Source organism: Ziziphus jujuba, chromosome 1 (assembly GCF_031755915.1).
Source record: "Ziziphus jujuba cultivar Dongzao chromosome 1, ASM3175591v1".
Taxonomy (NCBI): Eukaryota; Viridiplantae; Streptophyta; class Magnoliopsida; order Rosales; family Rhamnaceae; genus Ziziphus; species Ziziphus jujuba.
In genome coordinates, this window is record NC_083379.1 from 43,203,712 (window position 1) to 43,230,062 (window position 26,351).

At 36.1% G+C, this 26,351-nt stretch overlaps 4 protein-coding genes across 8 annotated transcripts; 2 read left to right on the forward strand and 2 right to left on the reverse strand.

Annotated features, from left to right (window-relative positions):
• Positions 1-1,115: 1,115 nt before the first annotated feature.
• Positions 1,116-7,715, forward strand: LOC107404051 (protein FLX-like 3). 4 transcript variants are annotated; one of them, XR_001580404.4, is made up of 6 exons: positions 1,116-1,274; positions 2,085-2,626; positions 2,751-2,896; positions 3,448-3,527; positions 3,614-3,814; positions 7,408-7,715. XR_001580404.4 is itself a non-coding variant. In XM_016010993.4 (5 exons), exons 2-5 carry the CDS (start codon positions 2,097-2,099, stop codon positions 3,695-3,697), a joined length of 840 nt encoding a protein of 279 aa, XP_015866479.1. In that variant the 5' UTR covers positions 1,116-1,274; positions 2,085-2,096; the 3' UTR covers positions 3,698-3,956. The 4 variants fall into 4 exon arrangements, 3 of the variants coding, with proteins under 3 accessions (XP_015866479.1, XP_015866491.1, XP_015866499.1); XM_016010993.4 differs by lacking the exon at positions 7,408-7,715 and having other exon boundaries at positions 3,614-3,956; XM_016011005.4 differs by lacking the exons at positions 1,116-1,274; positions 7,408-7,715 and adding an exon at positions 1,384-1,534 and having other exon boundaries at positions 3,614-3,956.
• A 252-nt stretch (positions 7,716-7,967) lies between these two features.
• Positions 7,968-11,445, reverse strand: LOC107404074 (calcineurin B-like protein 10). Of its 2 annotated transcripts, XM_048480168.2 has the most exons (9): positions 11,227-11,441; positions 10,816-10,987; positions 10,627-10,709; positions 9,789-9,848; positions 9,375-9,483; positions 9,216-9,268; positions 8,782-8,862; positions 8,590-8,702; positions 7,968-8,291 (listed from the first exon to the last, which is right to left on the reverse strand). In XM_048480168.2, the coding sequence occupies exons 1-9, from the start codon at positions 11,296-11,298 to the stop codon at positions 8,213-8,215; spliced, it is 822 nt and encodes a 273-aa protein (XP_048336125.2). In that variant the 5' UTR covers positions 11,299-11,441; the 3' UTR covers positions 7,968-8,212. The 2 variants fall into 2 exon arrangements, with proteins under 2 accessions (XP_048336125.2, XP_015866511.3); XM_016011025.4 differs by lacking the exon at positions 8,782-8,862 and having other exon boundaries at positions 11,227-11,445.
• A 457-nt stretch (positions 11,446-11,902) lies between these two features.
• Positions 11,903-15,097, reverse strand: LOC107403870 (phospholipase D alpha 4). Its single transcript, XM_016010784.4, has 4 exons — positions 14,914-15,097; positions 14,145-14,705; positions 12,869-14,063; positions 11,903-12,633 (listed from the first exon to the last, which is right to left on the reverse strand). The coding sequence occupies exons 1-4, from the start codon at positions 14,998-15,000 to the stop codon at positions 12,182-12,184; spliced, it is 2,295 nt and encodes a 764-aa protein (XP_015866270.3). The 5' UTR covers positions 15,001-15,097; the 3' UTR covers positions 11,903-12,181.
• Positions 15,098-18,105: 3,008 nt separating this feature from the next.
• LOC107403762 (PRA1 family protein F3) lies at positions 18,106-18,985 on the forward strand. The gene has a single exon (XM_016010679.4). It carries the CDS (start codon positions 18,339-18,341, stop codon positions 18,876-18,878), a length of 540 nt encoding a protein of 179 aa, XP_015866165.3. The 5' UTR covers positions 18,106-18,338; the 3' UTR covers positions 18,879-18,985.
• Positions 18,986-26,351: the final 7,366 nt, after the last annotated feature.

The following is a 26,351-nucleotide window of genomic DNA, read 5'->3' on the forward strand; positions in this document are numbered from 1 at the left end:
TGAAATATAAAACTATTGTTGTAATCATTAATCTCTTTTTCAATTGATATTATCATCACCGTGCCGTAGACTTTAATTTGGTACTTCAAACTTTGATATGCAAAATGGTTATTGCCTTGCTAATTTTTGACCAATACCCTAGAATTTTAATAATTTTCCAGTTAGACTATTTTGTATAAAGTAATGATACAATATATAAACAAAATTTAGGCTGAAGTAAAAATGATTTATTTTTCCTAAATAATTTGTACTGTATCTTGATTTCATAAAATTAATATTTTCTGATTAGAACTATGTATTTCAATTGTCCATTTTTTTATTTATTTGGCATTTCGGTTTTGAAATTTTAGTTTTTTAATATATTTTGATCTTTAAACTATTTTTATCTACTTCTTAACGGTGTTAAGACATGCAGTATACTAAATGCAATAGGCAAAGATGTTATAAGGATATATTGTTTTGTAGTTTGGTTATTTTCTCGTTACACTGAATATACTATATGAAAAAAAATAATATTTTGAAACTAAAGTACAAAAAATAAAAAAAAATTATGGAAAAAAATGCAATTATACATATAATTCAAGAACTAATAGAGCCAATAATCCCATACATATTTACATTTATTCATACTATGATCCTTGAAAGTTTAAGAGGAGAAGTCAGAGATGGTTGAGGTTCATAAATACTAGTGAGTGTATATAAAAAATTGTTTCGAAGGTTGATACTGTCCTCTTCTATACAGAGCCCCAAATCACAAGTAGAAGCCCATGTTAAACTGGATTGAAAGTTTGAGCCCACTCTTAGGTTGATTCAGATGAGTCCATTGAATTTTTTTTTTGTTTTTTGGTGGTTATTTTTCCATTTTAATTTGGACATAATTGCAAAACATTTTATACTAATTTTTTTTTTTTGGGGAAAAATATTCGTTAAAAAAATAATTGAAAACTATTCATAAAATTACATATAATAAGTTTTTATGATATAAATATAAGTTTAGAAGCATGCATTGCATTTAATTTTGAAAGTAAAAACGTATTTAGCGTTTAATTTGAAGCGAATGGTCAAAAATTCGAAACGACATCGTTTAGTGAGAAACATAATTCCACTGAGGGAGAGACCAGCCATTACCAAATAACCAAAGCGAAGCAGCCAAACATCTGAAGAAAATAGGGGGTCTGATTTTGGTGTGGCTGACAAGCAAGCAAGCAAAGGAAGAGGTTTTTCCTCTCCATAAATTCGATTCAATAATCGAATTCCCTTTTATCTTAAAAAAGGTTTCATTCTGATTCTTCTTTGTTCTTCATTTTTTTTTTAATTTTTTCTCAGAAAGTGATTACTTTTCCTACTTTTTTTTTTTTTTTTTTAAATTATTTATTTATTTATTTTGGTTTGGTCTCTGTGTCCTATTGTGTATACGTAATTATTTATTTTCTTTTTTATTTCTAAACAAAAATTAGAAAGTAGGGTTTTATTCGATACGTCTGATGCTTAATATCTCCGTGTCTTTCATATTTTTGTTGTGCGTTGAATTCAGGTTTTCTCTCTTTTTTTATTTTTTATTTTTAATTATTAATTGTATTTGACTATAGAGAAGAAGGTGAGAAAAGACATTGTTTGTGAGAATTCTTTTGGTTAGAGCAGGCATGTTAGTTCAATTACGATCAATTTGAATCGAGTAGAAAAACTCTTGGTTTATAGGGGGCTTTTAGTGAGAAACTTGAAATTTTGAAAGGGTAGTTTTCTTTTCTCATTTTTATTGATTTTCTCCTCAACCAAACAGACCCATAAGATAAGGACACCTAGATGTGCTTGTTTAGTTGTTTGAGGAAAAACAGATGTTCTACATGGTTCATAAAGGCTGCTGAATTGTGTTACTATTTGGAAATTGAAACAAAAGCTGAACGTTTTTATTTTATTTATTTATTTTTAATGTTTAGATAATAATTTCATACAGTATTCTTAAAGGCTGACAAAGAAAATGGAGATGTCACTGAAGCAGAATTAGTAGCACCTTATATTATTTTGTTGGTGTAAGAACTATGATTATGTGACATTCTTTCTTTATTCTGTCTTGGTTTTTTCAGGGTAAATTTAAGATGGCAGGAAGAAACCGCATGCCCCGTGAAGCCATGAATGATAGACGTGGCTATGCTCTTGAAGCACCTTTTGTTCGGGGTCATCCTTTACCGCGAGCACTTCCCCATCCTGCACTTTTGGAAGAAGAACTTGAGATGCAGCACGCTGAGATCCAGAGGTTGTTGAGTGATAACCGGAGGCTTGTTGAAGATCGCATTGCTTTGCAGCGTGAGCTTGGTGCTGCAAAGGAGGAACTTCACCGTATGAATATTGTCATCGCAGATATCCGAGCAGAAGAAGAATTGCGATCAAGGGAGCTTTTTGAGAAAGGCAGGAAGTTGGAGGCTGATCTTCGTGCAACCGAGCCATTGAAAAATGAGGCTATACAACTTCGTGGAGAAGTTAAGAAGCTAAACAACCTCAGGCAGGAGCTTTCTGCACAAGTTCAGACTCTTACACAAGAACTTACCAGATTGCAAGCTGATAATCAACAGATTCCTCATATAAGGGCAGAAATTGAGGGTCTCCACCAGGAGCTTATGCATGCTAGGTTTGTACCTAATTTTCTTATTAGTTTTCTTTCCTTTTTCTATCTTATATACAGAAGTTAGTTTCAACTTCTTGATGTTGTAATATATCTATTACTTATTAGTCTGAAAATTTTGTTTTATTAGAACAGCAGTTGATTATGAAAAGAAAGCAAACATTGAGCAAATGGAGCAGAGACAGGCAATGGAGAAAAACCTAGTTTCTATGGCCCGTGAAGTTGAGAAACTACGTGCAGAACTTGCTAGTATTGATGGTAGACCATGGGCTGCTGGTATGACTTACCTTTACTCTTCTTTTAGAGATAATTTCTTTCTTGGCTTTCCTTATTTTCATATATATATATATATATATATAGATATGTTACAATTTGAATCTTCCTGTTATTTGGAGTGTTAATTACCCTTTTTGTTACCATAAACACTGAAAATGTAACTTCGTGAAGACTTTTGGATTTGCAATGCCTAGGTAAATTTGAAAAATCAGAATCCTAAGTTGTATTGGTTGGACATGTAGGATATTTTTGCTTCTACTTACCTTTGGTGTGATAACCGATAAGTGTTTTTTTCCCTCATTAGTTTTTGCGATTTTATCATTTGTGACTGTACTGTGTTGGACTGTTGTTATTGTTTTATGATGCAGCTTGAAGTTTAGAAATGTTGCAATTTAATCATTGAAATGTAGCAATGTTATCATTATAGCTTCATGTGCTCACCATGATGCAATGTAGCAAACTGGAGGAGCAAGCGTATTCTGGCACTGAATAATTCAGTTTCATGATTGGATTCTGCTTCTAATTCTTTCAATGTTATCTGATTTATGAAGGTGGATCATATGGGATGAAATTCAGCAGTGCAGATGGGGGCTTTCCTGCATCATATGGAGATGGATATGGGGTTCATTTGGTAAGTCTGATCTCACATTTTGGAAAATCCATGTGAGGCTTGTGTGCTGATTAGATTATATTTTCAATAATGGTTTGATCTTATAGGGTGTTGCTGACAAAGGACCTTTGTATGGTCCTGGTCCAAATTCATGGGGAGGACTGGAGAAGCCTCGTATGACGCGTCGTTAAGATCTTGATGATTGTTGCTCAGATTGAGACAGTTTGGTTGCTTCAACTTCAAGCATAACTGCGCGACAAGTGCTAGGTTCATCTATGTGTGCATGCCACGTATTATCTGAGTACATTGTTAGTCATCCTAAACTGAATGATTTAGGGATTTTATGTCTTTAATGCTGCTATGATCTAGTTGGTAGGGACAATGGTTTCCCATGTCTTAGACTGATATATATCGTTTCAAATATATTCTCTCTACCTCAGTGTTTCTATATATTCTATTGGTTATTTGACCGCATAACTTTTCATGTTGATGTTTTGTGTTGGTAACATTCTCTTGGTCTCATTTATCCATTTTCCTTTGTTTATTTATTTACTTTCGTTATTATTATTATTATTGTTATTATTTTTATTTATTATTATTTTTTTAATTATTATTATTATTATTTTTTTGCGGGGAGGGTGGTTGGTTGGGGATAGTGGAAGGGGTTTGTAGAAGCTAGTATCCCCGGAATGTCTTGGCAACCATCTCAACTTGTACAAACTCCAGTTTATTTAGACCTTCCTTCGTTGAGTTGTGAAAAGTTTAAAGCATTCATGATGTGCATTGTCAGGGAAGTAGAGAGAGAATTTGGACTGTATCAGATAACTTTGGTCTCTATTGCTGGTGGTGGCAAGAATTGTTGCAACTTGAGTCATAGTGCTGTTTCATTATGAATGCAATGTGTTGGAGGATATGTCAAATTATGGCATTTAGTTTAATTTGTCCAAGTGTATTCTCCTTGGATATCTGTTATTGAAGCTAATAGCTTGTTGGACATTATTTAGATGGAACTGCTAGTTATGTATTTCATTTATCTTGTTGAAGAGGTCATAGTAATTTGGAGATAAGGAGTTAATATAGGTTGTTTTATTATACCAGTATAAGGACTCCTTTTACTGAGAGATTAGGTGAAACAAGTTCTGAAATGGAAGTGATCCTTTGTATACTCAATTAGCGAATTGGTTTTGGTGACCTGCAGTATGTTGTTCGGGCTGCTAGCTATCGGTGTTATTAGGCTTAGAAAATTTGGGAATGGAAGCATATCTTACGGTACTATGTTTATAACTGATGGGTTTTGCAAGCTCAAGATTCCTTTTTAGGTTGTAGCTAGGTAGAGCTTATCCTTTGGAAAGCAAGATTCTGGTTTTTCCTATTGGTGTTGGTTTTTTTATTTATTTTTTATTTTTAATTTTTATTTTTTAAACAAGGAGCTGTATTTCCATATGTTTTTGTATAGTACATCTAGGGTACTTATGTCACTTTATAATTAGAGGAAAAAAGGTAGATCTTTGAACCCAAATGGAAATGGTGGAAGTTGAGGCTCTTGTTACTTTATGAGCTACAGAACTGTGGAATATAAACATTGGCTGTATTTGACTTATGGTGGAATGGGGGTTTCATGGTGGAGATGAAATGGATTTTATTGAGAGGAAAGGAGGTAGAATTTCTTGGATGGCAATTTTAGGACTTTTCCTCCATGATAAGTTCACATTTACTCGAACAAGGCAGAGATTGATCAATAATGACATATTTCTACTTCTCGTACTTGATTGTGAAGTTTCTTATGCTTCATTTGAGTGTAATTCTGCAATAACTTGGTCAAGATTTTCTTGCCACCCCTATTGAAAACAAGTTGATTCATGTTCATTCAAATGACCCTGGAATTTCTGGAAGGAGGTGTATCCCATGAGACAAGAGGCCAGCTACTGATTTGAATACATAGGCAAGTATCCTGTCTTCTTTTTATGGGTTTCATGGGTCTGGAATCATGTATCAGTTTCCCAGCTTTGTGCCTGATATTTTCTGCTTCTTTTTTGCCCTAATATTGTTCAGTTCCTGTTTACATCTTGCTTTTGTCTAGAAATATATATGTTGCTTTCATCTGGGTCATAGGTCTATCTTAACTACACTCCATTAGTATGATAATTATTTCCTATTTTACTTAGCTAGTGAAGTTTCAAAATGACACATTGCATCACATGAAGCTTATAATGAATTGTTCATTCATTATTTAAACTATGTTTTGCCTGTTATCTTGCTTAGGTTCAAAGGGCATTAGTTTCACTGTTGTGCCTCTTAGATACCTTAGGTAATTGATTGCTTCTTGGGCGAGACATATAAATATTTAGCTTCATGGGTAAAACTTTACTGTTCAACATTCTGAGAAGCAGTAGTGGAGTAGCAGCTGAGATATCTATTCTTAAGGATAATAGTGATCTTGAATGATGTATGAATTGTTAGGCCCTTAGATATTAGTTTTGGTGGTTCCTTATTCTGTTGAAAGAGCATGTTCCTAGCCTGGGATATATGTATTAATATTAATAAAGTATCCTGAAAATAAAAGCTATTCATATCCTTTAATGAATGGAGGCAGTCTACGGAATTTAAAGGGGAATGAATGCTAGGCATTCCTCTCAATGGATTGATGAAGCATTGAATCATATAGGAAACTATTGTTTAGCATCTGTCTGGGTTATCGTGCACCGAGTATAGTCTATGAGGTTGGCAATTTAGACCTGGTGATTTGGTGCTGTATATATATATATATATATATGTCAATCCTTTTTATTGCATTATGGTCTAATACCATTTCAAAAAGCTTTTGAAGATGCTATTGCTGGTTTCAGAACTTGTGAATTTATAGAACATATACGTTGCCAAATGATTGTTTTCATGGTTTTCCTCGAGCCAGCCATCATTATAGGAAAGGATCAGTCTTGACACAAATCCCTTTTGAGGTGCCTGTATGAACCTAGTTTGTTTCTTCTGAATGAAACGTTGGAATGATGAGAATCTTTGGATTTGTTAGTTGTTGATGAAACTTCAAATTTCGAGCTTCCTAAATTTTAGCCTTTCTTTTGAGCAGGTGGCTAAATAGTTTATTTGGTCTACTAGGAATACGAAATTGAGTTTTATTGGATTTTTCTTTTTATATATGTCTTTATGGTTTACTTCCCAAATTTTATGTAAAGTTGGTCAGAAAGGAATGCCTTTGTTGAGAAAGGATCAGCTTCTGGTGACTGGTTTAAATGTGTTTTTAATTAATTCATCTCATCAAGATTCCTGAACTTAAATAGGTTAGCATAAGCCCTCCCTTTTCAAGATGATAGGAATGGAAGTTACACCAACAGTGGTTGACAGTCAGTTTTCTAGGGGATTTAAGATTTTTCCTTCCATTTTGCTACTTCTGAATCCTGATTTTGGGCGCATTTGCCTAGTAGTCGCCAGAGATGCTTGATGTTTTTGCATAGAAGTTACCTGCAGTTGCAATGTCAAAATGAAGTATCTTTGTAAAGATTGTTACTTAGCATACAGAAGCTTGATTGATCCATGAGGATTCTTTTGTGAGCTGCCGATATGATTTATAGGTTTTCTCTTCTTGGAAGAACTCTTCATGCCTACGACAGATCAGAAATTTTTTTTAGTCGGGGGAATACTGAGTTGGCTGCTATTTATTATGTTTATCTTATCTGCTATCACCATGTGAATGATAATCTTTTGATGCTTCTGTATGCTTTTATCACATCACTCAAATTATATGTATTTGCAGTTCGCATCTTTTGTTATTGCTTGGTCTTACATTGTCAATAGATTATTTCAATTGGTTCTAATTCATGCATGGTTCTGTTAAGTTTCCAATTACTTGTTTCAGCCTAATTATATGTCTACTGTTGTTTTGCAGGCAACCCTATGATGGATGGGAAAATTATTTTGCCTGGTTGTGGTAATCGATGGATAAATTGATCCATGGAGCCTCTTTTATGGGATTATACTTCTCCAAAAGTAAAATCTTGATCTTATACTCTTCTAGCATGTCAAGCAATCTAGCAAAGATGAACAACCCACTTTGCCATTTCCTTTACCTTCTGAAGCTATAGTCGATATCTTCGGCTGAAAAAGTTACTTTTTCCTCTTATCATAAAATTGGCTAATTTCAATTTTATAGCCAGTGGCGTTGGAACTCTCAACTCATCAACATTTTTGACTTTATTCTTCTTCAGCACTTTTGCCTGGTTGCTTGATTGAATGGATTTTAATAATCCAGATGTTGGAAATTTTTGGTATATATATATATATATATATGTTCGCCAATTGAGTTATGGATGAGCCTCTTAGACTACCTGAAAGGTCGTGTTCGAGACGTCGGGTGGGGAGGAGAATATATTATAAATGACCCCCAAAAAAAAAAATAAAAAAAAATTGTGTTAATTCTGTAAAATTATTATTTGACGACATACGCTGTTATATCCAAAATTTTATCTTATACCACTTGGTCGTCCTCCTTAATTTCTGTTGTAACGTACAAGGTAGCATATCTAAAAAGTCTATATGCAATGTTTAAAAAGATTTTTAAAAAAGTGCGGAGTAATTCACAATTTCAAACAAATAAATTTACATAACGAATTGAGATATGACGTGGTTGACTTTGCAGAATGACTGTATCAATTGAAGGGTTCTCAAGGCAATAAAGAGCCGAACTTTTAAGCTTATAGGTAGAACTTCAAACATTGATAGTCAGCAACTTGTGTGTTGAAGATAAAACTTGGAAAAACAGCGGTGATATCCCTGGCAAATGACAACAAGATCAAAACAAAGTAGGAAAACAAATTCAAATATAGTTTAGCATTAGATTCAGTAAAATCAACATTGATTTCTGCTGAAACAGATCAAACTCAAACCAGTTGATTTGATTCAGTGTGCTTGGTCAATTATGAAAGTGATGGTGGTGATTATGATGTGAATTTGATAGGGCAAATCACTCTGAAAGTAAATTTATTAAAATTTATTGACACAAAAATAATGTTTGATGGTCGCAACAGAAAAACATCATTGAATAAAGAAGAAAAGGAAGCAAGCACGGTACTTTAGATGGGGAAGTGTCATGTTCTTTATATGTGTTGGCTGGCGAATAACAAAAGCTTTCCAATCATCTTTGTTAATTTTACCATCCTTGTCTGAATCAACATCTACAAATGTCTGAGCAACAAAAGAAGTTAATATAAACTTCGAAAGATGGATGGGAGAAAGCAAAGTTTTAAACATAGACAATCATTGCCTTATCAATGATAAGTTCAAGAGTTTCCTCCGACACCTCAATGCTAGATTCCAGCAAAGTGGCAACCACCATTTGCCTAACCTGAAAGCATTTACTACCATTGGTTGAGCAAGCAAATAGCATTTTCAGGATTGATGATTTGAATGTATAACTTATAAATACAAAAGAAAATCTTAATGAATTAAGTTGCAACAATCACATTTTCACCAACTGATCGGAAAAAAGGAAATAGTATGAAAATAAAATAAAATAATAAGAATATCTATTTTAGTTAATCAGAATATATATTTTCATTAGTCATATCAATACCATGTAAAACATATATTTTGAGGGAGAGAAACAAGTAAAACTTCAAACTGTGGTTTTAAACTGTTACCATTCACAACTTCAATGAAAGACTTTAGTTCATAGCCTGAATGCATAAAGCTACTTACTTCTTCCCGCTCGATAAATCCAGTCTGCCTCAAATCATACAGCCTAAACGCGACTGCATGCAATCCACAGGAAAGAATAAACCAATGTATTTTTCAAATGAAATCCTTGACCCATATGTTATTAATTTTATGCAACTGAAGTTGTTTCTTAATACTTACAATCAATCTTGTCCACCAGAGGAGCATGGGGATGAAATATACTGAGTGCATGGACGAACTCCTCAAATTCAATGACTCCATTTTTCTTTTCATCGAAAAGATCAAATAACTAGAAAGCTAAAATCCATTCAGTCCCATTTTTCCGTGGCAAAATACCATATATAAACTAATCTTGGCTTGTACCAGATGTAAGAGTCAAAGCAAATACAATCAAGATGATAGGGAGAAACAATGGCATGTCACAGTCACTGAGTGGTGGCGAAACAATCCATTAGATTATCAAGCAGACATAGAGTTTGTAAATTGAATCTTACATATAAGGAATGTTTGCATAATTGAAAAGAAATTATATCAGGATTCAGGAAGAGAGTAAAAATTATATAGAATCAATTAAAGTTTCAAAAGTAGATTTACCCTGTCCAGAAAAAGATTTTCACCAGCCGGAGTATTGAATAGTGCCAATCTGAGCTCTTCCTTCAAATAAGAAACAGAGAAAGATAAGTGCAAATATAAATTAAGGACTCCTTGGATAATATTATTTGATCAGTTTCTCATATTAGGACTTGATTTTCTAATATGTCCAATGCAATCAATATATAAGCTCACTGTAACTAGCTAGCGTCCATTTACAATGTTTCCCTAAACAGAGATTGCCATTTTCAAGATTCCCACAAGTTCAGAATTAAAGGATTAATGAGTCATGTTTGAGACATCCAACATCATGGTACTGCATTTCTGTTCAATGCTAATCAAGGTTCATCTTAGCAATTCTAGAAGTCTTTCTGACTAGCAGCCTTAAGCCTGTTCTTTCCCTCTTAATGAGCTAAGTCTTAAAAAGTTTATTTGCTAGTTTGCACTACTGCTCAGACCATGTTTTTGTTCACTTGCCAAACAGCACCTCAATTAGCTAATTCAACTCACCAGTGTTTAGAAATGTTAAAATTCTTCTTCTTCTTCTTTTTGCTCTCTCATACAACAATATTTTCTTGCGTTTTGTTCATTCATCAGGAAACTATCCAACATAAATTGCAATTTGCATCTTCAACCAATGGATATCATATAACTTCAAATTCTATGAAATGTATTATGTTCCACATGGTGTGGGATGAAGTGTGGGATGAAAATGGATGGATAGGCTTATGTATATATATATATATATATATTCACCAACTTAAAATTTTCAACTATCAAACATATTACCCCATATATTCAAAAACATAATTGGGTTAGAGCAGAATTTCATTTCAGTTACCTTGTGGATTAAGCCATCATCGATAATTGAACTACTCAATTTGTTGAACAATTCGCGCAACGCCTCCACCTCATTCACACTAACTGCAGCGACATTCAAATCCATTCACCGAATCAATCAAAAAAAAAATTTTCATTTTTCAAAATCAAATCAAAACCCAGCGATAAAGAAGCGGAAACAAAGACGAACAAGGTGAATTCTTAGCGAGACGAACAACGTCGTTGAAAGAGTAAGAGAGACATTTTCGAGGACGATGGCGATGGAAGCAACCGACAAAGCTAAAGATCAAACATTCAATGAAGCCAAGGAAAGGTGTTAACACCCCACATAGCGTCTCGCCTATCTTAAGCCTGCCTGAATCCTTAGCAATGAATCCACATATACCCAGAAATTCAATTTCAGATTTTGCTTCTCTTTTTTTTGGTTACCCAGAAAAAATGTTAAATTGTTCCAAAACCGACACTACCCAGAAAAGAAAAAGCTCGTAAAAATCAAAACTTTGTTGTTCTTCGATTTATAATAAAGATTTTATGAACACCCAAAACAAAACAAAAGAGAGACAGACAGACAGACAGACAGAAAGACGGAGAAAGGTAGTACCAGAGAGCAGAAGGTGGACGAGTCCGTGTAAATACGATAGGGATACTCGCGTCTGAGAAACTCATTAGCCATCAACTTTTTGTTGTTTCCTGGGCTTTTGGCTCAATCACCAGCAAGGCCAGCAGAGAAGAGAGTTGCAGTAACGGTTAACTGCAGGGAAGTGAAGGTGGTGGAAGTCTTTTACACGTTATTTATTTGTTTGTTTATTTATTTGTGGGAATTTGTTTGTTCGTTTCTTTTATATATATATATATATATATAATTTACACCTTTTTATTTATTTATTTTATTCCATTGTTTTCCTTAGTATGCTTTATGATGTGCGCAAGCTTTGTGGCTCTGGTAAATCCTTAAGTCATTGTCCCTCGAACTATATAATTTGACTATGCATTGCCTTAATCATAATGCATGTTTAAAAAAGTTGCCATGATAGACGATGTCATATCGAATTCTTCTTCACATGTAATTCTCATTAATTATATGTAATTTCTTTTGAGTAAACAATTATATATGTTTTAAAATCAGGTTTTAAATTCTGATTTTTTATTATATTACTTGGGTTGAAAAAGTGGTAAAATCCAGTTCCAAAAAAAAAAAAAAAAAAAAAAGAAAGTTAAATTTAAAACTTTATCTTAAAAATAAAAAAAATCCGATGGAATTGAACGAAGCCTTCTCCTTGACACAAATACCATATTTATTTATTGATGCAAACCTTTGACTGCATGACATGAGAAGAAAGGAAAACGAAATTAATATATATTGAATCCCCATTTATTTTGGTAATGCTAGGTACCACAATTTTTTTTTTTTTTTTTTTAAATCTTTGTGGGGAAAAGTATATATTTACAGGTATGAATCTTCAACATTTATGTCAATGGGTTATCTGGAAATTAACTGTGATTTACATTCTTGGCAATGGTATGGATCAATATCAATTTGACACATGGTTATGTTTCTAAGTAGTAAAAATTGGTGGTAGCACTTTGGATCTCTTCCCTTTTACAGGAGTCTTTGTATCAGGAAAATGACCTCCTACTCCATCCACAGCATCCTCAACTTCACCATCTTCTTTTACACATACAGGATATGTCAGCAGGTGAACACCTTCCATGTCTGCCACTTCTTCACCACTATAAATCTTCCACATTTCGTCTCCGATGCTTCGAATCCTCTGCACACACTCTAAGCTCTCCGGCTCTTCAAACAGCTCTTCTTCACCACGTCCCGCAGTGTGTTCATACCATAGTGACATTCTGTATGCATGGATATCCCCATCCTCCATTTCGCTTTGGTCTTCATCATCTTTTCGGGTTCGGTAGCAACCTATTGCTATCTCAGTATCCCTATGCCCGTCCATGGACCTCTGGTTTATGTTTGCAGATCCTATAAGAATGTATGCATCATCCACTGAAAGTTCATAAAAAGCGAAAACCTCTATTAATATGTTGACAAACCACATGATTAATAAGAAAAAGTTAATAATTCAGACATATCACTAACATTCCGTTATTGATATATTTATAGTTCTTTGACAATCACAAGAAAATGGAAGAGAGTCCTTTTCCCTTAATTTATCTATACATATAAGCTGTCTGATAAAGCCGAGAAGATAATTTCTGTATATACAGGTATATAGACGTACCTATCATGAGCTTGGAGTGGACATAGACCATGAACCTTCTATGCTTTTGAGCATACCAATAATGACTTGCAGGGTGTGGAGAATATGGAGGAACATATTCCCCTTTGCTTTCTATTTCTCTGTTTGCAAGGCAGAAGAAGTTCAAGTAGTCTCTTGGATGCCCTGCTTGGCCGCTTTCTTTAATGCCTTCTCCAATCAGTCTGTACATCATTTTCATTGTTTCTCTAGTCCAGTGCAGTATATCCTGTACAGATTCACTCTCAGGTACACCTTCCGGCCACATTGGTATTACTATATACACCGCAAATCTCTCCTTAGCTTTGATCTTGCTGACCACCTTGAGTGCTATCTCAATAGGGATCAAATTTCTACATCCACAGTGCTGATCGTTCTCCCACAAATGGCACCCTCCAATGAAATATTGGTTTTCAATGTATATAAACTTGTCGGCACGCCTAATTGCTTCTACATAAGCTTCATGAATGCTTTGCTCCACAGTAAAGTTTCCGAACAGTTGGGAAGCTGACACATGGTCGATTGATCGAAACACTTGAACTTTCCAACTCCTTTCAGATGGATTGCTTGAATAAGTCTGATGAATTAGATTTGTTAAAGTGCTAGTTGGGACTAATAAAGAAGGGTCACATTGTTTAGTCCATCTTTGCTCGAAATTCGTTAGTACATCCCAAGCTGCTTCACCAGTTATGCAAGCATGAGCATCATGCCAAGGCTCTCTTGGCCCTCCTTTCTGAAGGTTGGCTCCTGAAATGTTAGTCTGATAGAAATCGAAACAATGAGATTCAGTATTCAGCGTGTGAAACAACGAGTGCTGTTCTGTGTCATATCTTCCATCACAAAGATCTACACCACCAATGAAACTCATAATTTCTCGATCGTTCAAACCATTCTTAGCTTTGATGTCTACTGTTATGGTCTTTTGATGGTGTGAGAAGAGAGTGGGGAACTTGTTGTGTAATCTAGGACACAGCCTGCATGCTACTTTGGAGTGTGAAAAGTAGGCAAGTGCATCTTCATCATGTGTTCTCATTATCCCTTCGTTCTTGATAATTGGTAATGAAGTTTCATCATCCCATAGCATAATCCTCACAGCTACGCCTTCCTCTGCTTTTCGTTTTAGCAATTCACCTAGCTTTACACCTCTTGCATGTGGAATTTCTGTTTGAGGATCCCTGACCTGTTCAAAGAATGTAAACTAGGTTCTGAAAACAGAAGGAAATAGATTGAATATTTCAAAGTATGTTGCATTTCCATTTACCAGCACCATCTTGGGATTGAAAGACCAGCCTGCAATGTATATCAAATGCTTTGCTCCTTCAATGGCTTTATATACATCCTCCCATAGCCTTCTTGGTTTACCACAATGGGAAAATGGAGGCTGGAAAGTTAAGCAATGGTGAGCATCTTGATAGAATGTAACATGACTATTCGATCTTTGTGGAAATGTAGCATTCCTCTGCCCTTGGAAATCACCAGCACTGAGTATTTTTCCCCATGTTGGTTCCAGTTCTGCAGGTTTGAACCATAACAAGAACCGCAGCTTGAGTTCCGGGCGAGGCTTCCCATTTTCTGGTGCAAGAGGGAAGAACCCATTTATCAAACTTGCTTCATTTAATATCTGATGAGCCTCAATGTGGAACTTCCCCAAGACAGAACAAGATGTTTTCAATGTAATGGTGATGGTTGAATCAGGTGGATGAGCACAGAGGATTTGAAAGGTTTGATTCCAAACACGATCACGTTCTTGAGTTGTCTTTGCTACTTTCTTGTTGTCTATCTTGAGGGTCACATATGCAGGCTTTCCATTTGCACATATACACTGCAAAACAAAATTAAGTTGGGACAAAGTTTTTCACTCTTTTAGCTTTAGGACAAAATATACTATTTATTTGCTATATATTTGTCTAATTAATTCTATCAAACATATGTATAGAACTTTGAACATATTTTCATTTGTCTTTACTGGTAGAGAAACAACTATAGTAATGTAAACTTTATTTAAAACTCCATGATACATTAATACTTACATTGAATGGGAATGATGGTGTATAAGGTGAGGCATGGAAGATGGTAGCTTCAAGTGTTCCATGGAGAAACTTATGTTTTCCCTCCATAGCTTTAGTCTTCAAACAATCTTCCTTCTAAGTGAGAAATGCAGAGAAAGAGAGGTGATAAGTTGGTTTTGGCTTGGCTTATAATTGGATATATGTCTCAAAATCATTGTTAAATATATAAGCAGGTTAGGTAAGTTTGTTTGTTGCTATTGAGAAGCAACAAAAGCTTTGCTATTGAGAAGCAACAAAAGCTTTGCTATTGAGAAGCAACAAAAGCTTTGAATGCAAATTAATGAATAGGTCGGAGAGGTAGGAAAAACTTGTGAAATTTTCTAAATGCAATCTTAAAGCCAACTTTCCAAGTCTAGCTGCCACAAGTTTGTACTTCAAGTTGAAGTTTCTTACATCTAAATCACACCTTTTCCTTCGCCTGAAAAACCGAATTCGAAAGTGTCCCAATTCTCTTGTTTTTTCCATTATATTAATACCCAATTCTGGTCATCCAAGAAATAGCTGACTTTTTCAATAAGTTTTAGAACTTCAAATATCTGAAAACAGCTAGCATTGCCCACTGAAAAGTTGCACAATTCTCATTGACAAAGTCTTATATGCATTTGTGAATATCTCAATTAAGAACTACAAAAGCTAAAAAATAGATTAAGATACATTTTTGAAACGAAAATTCTAACAGTTTTCTGTACTCATTATCTCCCTTTTTCCCTCTCCATGTTTAAATCATTGGATGGACATGGATGGTGTCAGAATTGAATAAGATTGCTTTCTTTTGGCGTCCCCATCAAAGCATTTATGCAGACCCAGTTTGATAGTTAGACCAATGAATCGTGAATATGCAATAAAAGCTTAACTTTCTTTCATCATCAAGACCGTGGCTTTGTGTTGAAATTTTGTAAATTATATAATATCAAATTTAGACATGTTTGAGTACACGTATTTGTGAAGGGATATTATATATACATATAGCGGTGGTATTTTATACTAAGGTATATACCTCTCATGGGGCCCTTGAAGTAGAAAGATTAGCTTTATCCATTATTCTCTATGACAAGGAGTCTCTCCATGTGATTATCTCATCAAAGATACATTGAGATAATCTTCAACTGAACCATATTACTGAATAGTAAATTCTGCTATGTGATTGGGAAATCAGCTTTCCATTAAAAATAGTACTCCAATTATGCAGAACTAAACCTTTTATGAAAAAAGATTAAGTCCTTTTTCACCAATTAGTGAGATGGTTTTCAAGGTACTGATGAAAAGCCCAAGCAGTCCTTTGATTGTTATTAAAAGAGGCCACAAGAATATCTTGGAAAGAGTATTGTGAGATTTATTTTACATGTAGCCTATAAATCCATCATTTTTATTTTTTTAAATAATTTTATATTCTCATTAGTTTTATTATTATCCAAATAATTTTTTTTTAAAATAAATCCGTCTCTTTTAGATTTCTTTCTAGCCATTAAAAGTGATTTTTCTTTTCTTTATGGAATTGTTAATTTTTTGTATTTTTAGCTATGATATTATGTTAAAATATCATTTATTTCAAAAATTTAAACTAATAAAAAATAAATTTTGATTTAATTTATATTTTTCTCTGGTAATAATTTTTTTTTGGAGGTTGAAATGAAAAAATGAAAAAGAGTTTTTTTTTTTTTTTTTGATGAATAATGAAAAAGAGTTTGTTGTGTTCTCTTTGGTAGTTTTGCATTGATTGTTCTCTTTGGTAGTTTTGCATTGATTGTCAATAAAAGCTGTATCCATCAATCATGATCCATTCCAATAGGAAAAAAAGTGTTTCCATGGAAACAAATAGAAAAAAGTAGAAAAATCTTTATTCATCCATGATTTTTCTTCTACAACATTTTTGTTGGGAGGTCACGTTAATATCACATAAAACTGGATTGACAGCTTCACATAATTGCATAGAGCTTTTCCTCTCAACATTTATACCATTTGGCCACTAAACTTTTTTACATTCCATGGCACTTTCTACTTTGACCTTGACATAAGCAATTGATTCTCTGCGTCCTATTTCACCCAAATAGATGCTGTTCTCCTGACGTGGCATTCACTTATTGCTTGCAATTTCCACCGACCAATAAAAATCTCTTACGTATGCAAACTTCCATGAATTCGGGGAACATTTAAGAAAGTGGTGTTTTTAGAGGATAGAAAAGGTATTGACAACTTTAACAATAAGCTTCAGCATGCCACGTGGCCAAGCTGGCCGGCCTCGTTGGTATGTTGACGTCTCTATATATATATATATATATAGCACGTCCCCACAATTTGCTAGTGTGGTCTTATCCGCATTAGAGTCCAACTTATCCCCTTGTAAAAGGGTAGTTGAAGGTGTCGGATCTCCAACACAACAACTGCCCTAAGCCCTAATAATAAAAGAGAATTCTCATTTAGTGTGGCATGGACTTCATCTTTCACTTGTACCCTCATGCTGTGTTGGTGTACATTTGTGGTTGTACATTTCTCTCTTTATTTCATGACTTTTTCCTTCTTCTTTTTTTGGTTAATTAATGTCTTTAGAAGATTTTATTGATATTTAAATGAGTATGATTATTTATGGAAACGTTAATCACTTTCTTTTACCTTTTTTTTTTCTTTTTTACTTTAATATTGTATTAAATCCCATTTATTTTCTTCTATTTTCTTTATGAAAAGAAAAATATAACTTTTTGGTTAATTTGCTAAAGAATCAAATTAAAATCAATAGAATCTTAATTCAATTATCATTTTTTTTCCTCACTTTTTCGTTTGAAACTTTAGTGTTTTGTTCTCCCTCTTTTTTTTTTTTGGCATTAAAAAAGTTTAGAATTTAAAAGTGTGACGGCTTTTTGGATACATAATTTTAGCTAAAATCATCGAACAAATTACCTTGCCAAGAAAAAAAAAAAATTTATCGGACAATAATTTTTCATTATTTCAAATCAAAAGTCACAACAATTTAACCAATATGGTTCACTAAAAAAGAAAAACAATGAAAAGCAGACAAACAAATACAACAAACAATAATATTCTATTACTCTTATGAATCCTTTCATACGAAAATACATATTTACTTAATCCCATTAAATTTCCAAAACTAAATCCACCATTAATAGGGGTAAGAAAAAGGGCAAAAAAAAAAAAAAAATCAAAGCCAATCATAACCAATAATCAAAGAAAGACGTAGTTTAAAAACGATGCACCTCAAAAGCACCTTATAAGAATCCCCTTTCATAATTTTATTCACCCAACAACACCTTGCCACGTTCCCTTTTCCTTCATTACCAATTTCTCTCTTCTTCTCCAGTCTCCACCTCTTTCTTTACCAAACGGTCAAACCCCCTCTGGAAAAAAAAAAAAAAAAAGAAAAAAGACCAGCTATGACCACCTACGGCACAATCCCGACCTCTTCATCGGGACCTTCTTCGAATCTGGAGTACCTCTCTCGGGCCAAAGCGCGCATCAGGGAAGGTCTCGCCACTCGCCGCCCATGGAAGTTCATGTTCAACTTCCACTCCTTCGGATTGCCTTCCGGCTTTGGAGATTTCATCGGGCGTCTCCGTAAAAACGCCTCCTACTTCCGTATGAATTACGCCATCATCTTCCTCCTCATACTCTTCCTCAGCCTCCTCTGGCATCCTATCTCGCTGATCGTGTTCGTGGTCATGATGGCGGTTTGGCTTTTCCTTTACTTCTTGCGCGAGGAGCCGCTCGTGATCTTTCATCGCACCATTGACGACCGACTGGTGCTGGTCGTGCTCTCGGTGTTGACGATCGTGTTCTTGCTTTTGACGCATGCCACGCTTAATATCTTGGTGGCACTGCTGATTGGTTTGGTGGTGGTTGTTCTACACGCCGCAATTAGGAAGACCGACGATTTGTACGTGGATGAGGAAAACGCTGCTTTGATTAGTGCTTGATCTTATTCCTTTTCATAAATTTCTTTCTTTTTTCTTCTAATTTTTGGTTTTTGTTTTAGTTTCTGTTTTTTTATTGAGTAAATTTTAATTTTATTTTATTTTGTTTATTTTGGGGGAAAGAGTAGTGTTGTGCCAATTTGTTATTTGGTGATCCACTGGGAAAAAAAATGTTGCTTTTTTTTTTTTTTCTTTTGGTTCGATTAATTTGAGTGGTTGTGTTTGGGTTGCACATAATGGGTTAGTGAATCTAATTTTTTTTTTGTTTGTGTGATCTGAGGCATTTGCCTTGGATTAAGCAAAAACCAGTTGTCATGAAACAGGGTGTCTCCAACGGTTTTGAGGACCATGTTTTCTCTCAAAAAACAAAAAAATGTTCCTTTTGAAGGTCTTGTAGGGCCATATTGCCACTGAAATTTTTTTGTAAAGCTTTCTAATTTGTGATGTTTGTATGATGGTTAACTTTTTCTGCAAAGTTCTTTCTTTTATTAGAAAAAAAAAATGATCTGTTTAGTGGCAAAAGCATCCTGTTTCAATCAAAATTCAAGTTCAAATCTTTCTGTTTCAACATTAAAAAGAAAAAAAGAAAAAAAAAAAGGAAAGAAAGAAAGAAAAAAAAAAATGTTAGAATTGTGATATGGTGGTGTTGGGTGTTTGGAAATCCCGAAAGGAAAACTAAACAGAACCGTTGGAGTCTGGAAGGATGTGAAAGGTTACCGTTTCGCCACGTTGACCCTTCCTAAATAACAATTTGCAATAGAACATTGGATTCAACATATTTTTGACAGATGGAAGATTTTGCAAGCAAAGCAATTCTTTTTATTATTAGCTTAAGTGTTGCATAGCGATGCTAGCTCATCAAGATGTTAATTTAATATATAATTTATGTTTTTTGTCTATTTATTTGTTTACAATGTTATCCGATTAAGCAATGCCTGTTTGTAATACGGCCGAAGCAAAATATGAATGGCTAAAGGAAAGGTGAAAAGGGATATCAATCAGTTTACAAATGCTGAAATTAAGCAAAGCATTATTGCAACTGATTGGAGGAAAATGGGTAAATCATTTTTTTTTTTTTTCTGGTGGTACAAATAATAAGGGGTCCGCCTCTTTGATGTAAAGAAAGTTTGAAAAGACTTAACACTTGTTTATGCACAATATCATCCATTCCCTCTAAGCCAAAAAAAAAAAAAATCATCCATTCCCGCTGACAAGATCTAAAAGGGAGACATTTATTTAATGATTGACATCACTACACTTCAGCGTCCAACTTTTACTGCTTCAGCATTGGTAGCGAGATCCAATACTGGTCGTGGGTAGTTTATGTCGATCCATCTTATTTTTTAAGAGTGGGAATACAAACTCTGACAGTCTCTTAATTTTTCTGAGGTGGAGGGATCCAATTTTTCCTACACATCTCTCTCTCTTTCTTCTTTTTCTTTTTTTATTGCTACCAAAAAGAAACGGTATTATAAAAACCAAAAAACCCAAAAGATACACTTTCAGGAGTTGGCCATCAAGCTACTCTTCGGGTTACAAAAACTGAGAAGATAAATGGTAGAGCATATTACAAGATAGTAATATCATTCTTTTGGCTCCACTTACACACAAAATCTGCTAGAAAATTATTTTTCCATGGAGTCCAAGCAAACTGAGTTGATTGAATTTGTTTTGCTAAGTCCTCGATATCCTTTAAGATTCCTTCGGCAGGCCGGTGAGTGCTTGGAGATTGATATTGAATGTTACGTTCCATGCATCCGAAATACACCACACATTGGGCCAATTCTCCTCTATAGATAGTTGTAAGGATTGCAAAATACCATAAGTTTCTGCCACTTCTGGAATGTCTGATTCAAAATGCACGGTTCTGATCTTTTGCACTTCACCAAGGTGGTTTCTCGCGATGACACCAACCTTGCTTCGGCCTTCTTTAACTGCAGCATCTGAATGAATCCAGGTACACTTATGGAAGTTTTGGATCACTTAAGAAGACTTACTAACTGTGGGCATAACATGCTTTGGGTTGCAATTGGTAATTGCCTTTTTTGCCTTGTGAAATCTATGATTAAGCCAAGCCATAGTACTGTCAAGAGAGAAACTAATTTTGTCATGGAGTGTGGAATTTTTAATTTTCCATAGATGCTCCATAAGGATGGTGGCATAAAGAAAGAAGTCGTCTTGGTCAGATGAGTGGACCGGCAGCAACCCTGAAGGACTTGCGATTAAGCTTAACTTCTCTTCAAAGGTTTTATTAGTCATTGCTTCCCATTTGATGCTCCATGGCATAGCAAACTAGATTGCTCGTGCCACCTGGCAGTGGAAGAAAACATGGCACTCTGATTCCACGCTTGCACAACCATGAACACATGCAATCCTATCAGGGTTCATGTTGCGTAAGAGGAGGTTTGAAGCGGTTAAGAGACCATGATTGACTAGCTTCCACATAAAGATCTTAAGCCTTTCATGAATTTTGGACTTCCATAAATGCTTCCACCATGCAAAACTAGTATAATTGTTCCAGTATTCTAAAGTGTAGGCCGATTTCACACTATGATAGCCAATTGTGTTGCCTTTCCAAATAACTCTATCCTCTAGTCTACAATTAGTAAGAGGAATTTTACAAATGTTGTTGACTGTGTCCCCATCAAACAGTTGTTGTAATTTATCCAGCCTCCACACGCCATCTGAATTGAACAGTGAATCCACCATTCCGCAACATAGTCTTGCTTTGTCGGACAAAGGGGTAGATTTGAAGTTTGGATTATTGGGAACCCAAGGATTTTCCCAAAAGTCTATTTTCATCCCGGTACCCACTCTGTAGCACAACCCTTGGGTTAAGAGTTTCCGAAAAGCCATAATTCCTCTCCACGACCAAGAACTATTTTGCTTCAACCTGCAATTCATAAAGGAGCTTCCCGAGAAGTACTTGGCTTTTAACGCCTTGACCCAAACTTTATCCGATTCTACAGCTAATTGCCACCCAAGTTTACTCAAAAGTGCTAAATTCATGTTCTGAATCTTCCGGATGCCAAGACCTCCAATGTACTTAGGTCTACATAGCTTATCGCATGAGATTGGAATGAATCTTTTTCTGCAAAGTTCCCCATCAAACAGTTGTTGTAATTTATCCAGCCTCCACACGCCATATGAATTGAACAGTGAATCCACCATTCCGCAACATAGTCTTGCTTTGTCGGACAAAGGGGTAGATTTGAAGTTTGGATTATTGGGAACCCAAGGATTTTCCCAAAAGTCTATTTTCGTCCCGGTACCCACTCTGTAGCACAACCCTTGGGTTAAGAGTTTCCGAAAAGCCATAATTCCTCTCCACGACCAAGAACTATTTTGCTTCAACCTGCAATTCATAAAGGAGCTTCCCGAGAAGTACTTGGCTTTTAACGCCTTGACCCAAACTTTATCCGATTCTACAGCTAATTGCCACCCAAGTTTACTCAAAAGTGCTAAATTCATGTTCTGAATCTTCCGAATGCCAAGACCTCCAATGTACTTAGGTCTACATAGCTTATCGCATGAGATTGGAATGAATCTGTTTTGGTCTAACCTTTTGTTCCATAGAAACCTACTGGTTGTTCTCTCAATATTTTTACACCATGTAGCAGGAAGTCTCACAACCGACATAGTGTATAAGGGCATAGCACTAACCACGGATTTAACTAAGGTGCAACGACCTACCTGTGAAATCAAACGAGCCTTCCAGCCTTGGAGTTTGCCTTCCACCTTGTTTCTTAGATTTGCATAATCTGTTGAATGCTGTCTGCTCATACACAAAGGGTTGCCCAGGTATTTGGTGTCCTTCGGGAGCTCGTTAAGACCAAAAAGCTTTTTAATTCCTTATTTCACTTCCCCTGAGTATATTTTGAGAAAAAAAGTCAGATTTGGCGTGATTGATTTTCTAACCAGTCCAGCTATAGAAACGGTTAAGGTAATTCACCAGTTCTCTAACTTCTTCTAAGTTGGCCCTGCCAATCTTTATCCCGTGAATTTTCCTTTCTCGTTCGAGGTGTGACAGCATCCGTGACAGCAGCTTGGTGTATATAATGAATAAAAAGGGGGATAGGGGATCTCCCTGCTTGAGGCCTTGTTGCATATCAATTTACTAAATATACTCCCGTTTAGAAGTAGTTGCACCAATTCCACAGATATACACCTGAGGATAAGGGCATTGACCTTGCTGGAGAAACCGAAGTTTGCTAGTATTCGTGTGAGCATTCCCCAATCAACTCTGTCATAGGCCTTCATCCAATCAATTTTAAAACCCACCAGACCTGCTCCTTTTTTCTTTTGCTTCATGGTGTGTACAATTTCATTCACGAGAACTGAATTCTCGCCAATCCACCGTCCAGGTATGAATGCAGCTTGGAACGGAGAAATAATATTGTCTAGTATGGGCCTAATACTGTCTGCCAGAATTTTTGTCATTATCTTGTAAGTGGTATTGCAGAGACTGATTGGCCACAACTAGTTGAAGGTTGACACTTGTTTGTTCTTTGGTATAAGAACAATAAAGGACCGGTTGATGTACATGGGATGAAGACCGAGCGAAAGGCATTTTGGACCATTGTGATGACATCGTTGCCTACCGTGCTCCAAAACCGTTGATAGAAAATAGCAAGCATCCCATCAGGCCCCGGGGCTTTGATGGGATGCATGATCTTGACAACATGCAAAATTTCCTCCGCTGTAGGTATGACGTCAAGCTTGGCACTATCCAACTCCGTAATGCCGCCGTGAATGAAGTCGTCAAGGCAATTACAGAAAGCTACAGGTTCCTTCTTGAAAAGTTCGATGAACTTTAAAGTGAGATATCTCCTAATATCCGATCTGAACTCTAACCATTTACCTGCATCGTCTTTTATTGCAACTATGGAATTCCGTTTTTCTTTTGTCAATGGTGGAGGCATGAAAAAACTTTGAATTACGGTCTCCTGCGGTGCGCCATAGTTCGCGAGATTTTTGCCGCCACACCATCTCGAGCCGCAGTTTCCATTCATCTAAGGTTGATTATATGGAATGTTGAAGTCGATTGTTTTCCTGTGAAGGTGTGCTATTAAACACCTGAGCTAGATCTGCTTCTAAAGACTTTATAGTGGATTGGCAGAAGCCAAAAGATTCTTTATTCCATTTTCTCAACGCTCTAGTTGTCTGATCAATTCGGGCACACAAAGGAATTCTAGTTCTATTCCCATTTATGATATTCCAAGCCTGAGATATAATTGCCTCACACATCGGGTCCCTCGTCCATGCCTCCAAGAATCGAAAAGGCCAAGGGGTGTAAGGGTGGTCCTGCTTCAAGGATAACCGGATAGGAATGTGATCAGATCTTGCAGGTTGTAGATGGAGAATCCCAGCCTGGTTGAAAATGATCTACCATTCCGGACTCATAATCACCCGATTAAGGCGTTCTCTAATGTTGGCCTGACCCCCCCGACGGTTGCACCAGGTGTAAGGAGTACCGGAGAATCCAATATCCACAACTCCCACCTCATCAAGGAAATTTCGTTAAAAGAAATGAGATTTGTCTGTGACCTTCCGTCCACCAAATTTCTCATCTTGGCTTAAGATGTCATTGAAGTCGCCCATACACATCCAAATTTCACTATCGGAATTCACCACCTCCACTAATTCCAACCAGAACGCTTTCCTCAGGCTTCTCTCTGTAGGACAATAACAGAACCACCCATTGTAAGTCTTCCCATGTGGTAAGGTAGTAACCACCCCAATAATCCATTTGGACTTATAGATTACTTTCTACCCTAGATCTGACTTCCATAAAAGAGCTAAACCTCCTACCGTGTTCTTAGCCTCGACCACCTCTAAGTTGTCAAAAGGTAGATGCTTTGCAATTTTAGATATCCTTCCCTCATCTGCTTTTTGTATCTATGAGGAACAGCCCCACTGGGGAGTTATTTCGTATGAGGCTCTTTAGGCCTCTCACTGTCGAGGATCTTCCCAATCCTTGATAGTTCTAAGATATTATGTTCATGGCAAAGGAGGGGGTATGATAAGGCCTGCCTCCGCGGCCGTAAAGGTATCTAAAGAAGAGATGCTACCTGCATTGTCTGAATCCTTCGAAATAACGCCTTGGATTTTCATTCCTCGTGCTAGGTTCTTTAATCTGATTTTTGGAGAGTTTGGGTTAGATTCTGACTCTACCGGAATACTGGAACATATTGGACGCAGAGAACCTATTGCTTCATAAGCCACACCCTTACTTGGTGGAGTTGAACCAGATGAGGAGCTTGCAATCTTCTGGGTGTCCAATGTTGCCTTTGAAATACTAGGCCTTAGTTTTGGTAATTGGGTTGTATACAAAGAAGTCCTAGTTGCTCTTTTCCTTTTACCAGTTAAGCCTTTGCACTTTTCCAATGGGCCTAGGGAAAAAGGCCCACTATCGTTGTTGGGTAAGGAAGAAGGGGGAATGGGCTTTGTACTGTGGTCGCCCACCTCGTGCTGATCTTTCTGCTTTGGACATGTAACTGGTGGAATGCCCGGGAATGCGTCCTCTGTAAAACCAAAATTGAAATTCAAATTTTTAGTTCCTGACTGTGTAGCCTTTTGTGATGGGATGTTTCCAGCGGTAGGCTCACTTGAGAAGGCAATATTAGCAGCGACATGCCCATCACTGGTTGGTTGTGTACTGCCTCCGTTCCTCGAGATTTGTAGCTCCCCTAGGGATGTCAACTGGGCGGGGCGGGGTCGGTTTTTAAAATCCCGTCCCCGTCCCCGCGGGGAATTTTACATCCCATCCCCGCGATTTTCCCCGTTTCTTTAGGTGCGGGGCGGGATCGGGGATTTTGCGGGGCGGAACGGTTTTCCCCGTTTTGTTTTTTAATTGATATTTTTTTAAAAAATTTATATAAAAAAATTATTTTATGATTAAAATATAAAAAAAATGACAACAATGCAATAAAAATATAATAAAATACATCAAGGAACAAATTTACAATTATAATAAAATACATATTTAGAAAAATAAATTAAAAAAAAAGAAGAAAATAATTTTACATAAATAAAATTTTATAAAAAAAAATAATAAATAAATATATATATATATATATATATATCGGGGCGGGTTCGGGACGGGGTTATTATTCCCTGTCCCCGGCCCGTCCCCGACTCGATTTTTAAGTATTTGCCCCGAGCCCGCCCCGCATCCCCGAATTTTCGGGGAAAAACCGCCCCGTTAGGGGCGGTGCACCGCGGTTTCGGGGATGGGCGGGGCAAATTGACATCCCTAAGCTCCCCGTGATCCCCACTCCTCTCCGAGTTCTGCTGAGTTAACTCAAACTCCCCCATGTCTTCCCTGCCGGATTGCTCCAGGTTTTGATTTTCAATGCCCTCGAGGTAATTCAACTATTCTTAGAAAGGAACCTTCCGTGACAACAGTATAGGTGCCAGCCTCTGCTCGAAGCCAGGGCCCAAAGAAATCGCCTTCATTGCGTGGAGCCTCCAGTT

Bases quoted from the DNA above. Each gene is read 5' to 3' on its own strand.
- LOC107403870 (XM_016010784.4), bottom strand. From the start codon at position 15,000: ATGGAGGGAAAACATAAGTTTCTCCATGGAACACTTGAAGCTACCATC. The intron at 14,706-14,913 runs GTAAGTATTAAT...TTTGTTTTGCAG, and splicing joins CACCATCATTCCCATTCAAT to TGTATATGTGCAAATGGAAA. The intron at 12,634-12,868 runs GTACGTCTATAT...ATGAACTTTCAG, and splicing joins CCACTCCAAGCTCATGATAG to TGGATGATGCATACATTCTT.
- LOC107403762 (XM_016010679.4), top strand. From the start codon at position 18,339: ATGACCACCTACGGCACAATCCCGACCTCTTCATCGGGACCTTCTTCG.
- LOC107404051 (XM_016010993.4), top strand. From the start codon at position 2,097: ATGGCAGGAAGAAACCGCATGCCCCGTGAAGCCATGAATGATAGACGT. The intron at 2,627-2,750 runs GTTTGTACCTAA...TTGTTTTATTAG, and splicing joins CAGGAGCTTATGCATGCTAG to AACAGCAGTTGATTATGAAA. The intron at 2,897-3,447 runs GTATGACTTACC...TGATTTATGAAG, and splicing joins TGGTAGACCATGGGCTGCTG to GTGGATCATATGGGATGAAA.
- LOC107404074 (XM_048480168.2), bottom strand. From the start codon at position 11,298: ATGGCTAATGAGTTTCTCAGACGCGAGTATCCCTATCGTATTTACACG. The intron at 10,988-11,226 runs GTACTACCTTTC...TTCATTGCTAAG, and splicing joins CGTCCACCTTCTGCTCTCTG to GATTCAGGCAGGCTTAAGAT. The intron at 9,849-10,626 runs GTAACTGAAATG...TCTTATTTGAAG, and splicing joins ATGATGGCTTAATCCACAAG to GAAGAGCTCAGATTGGCACT.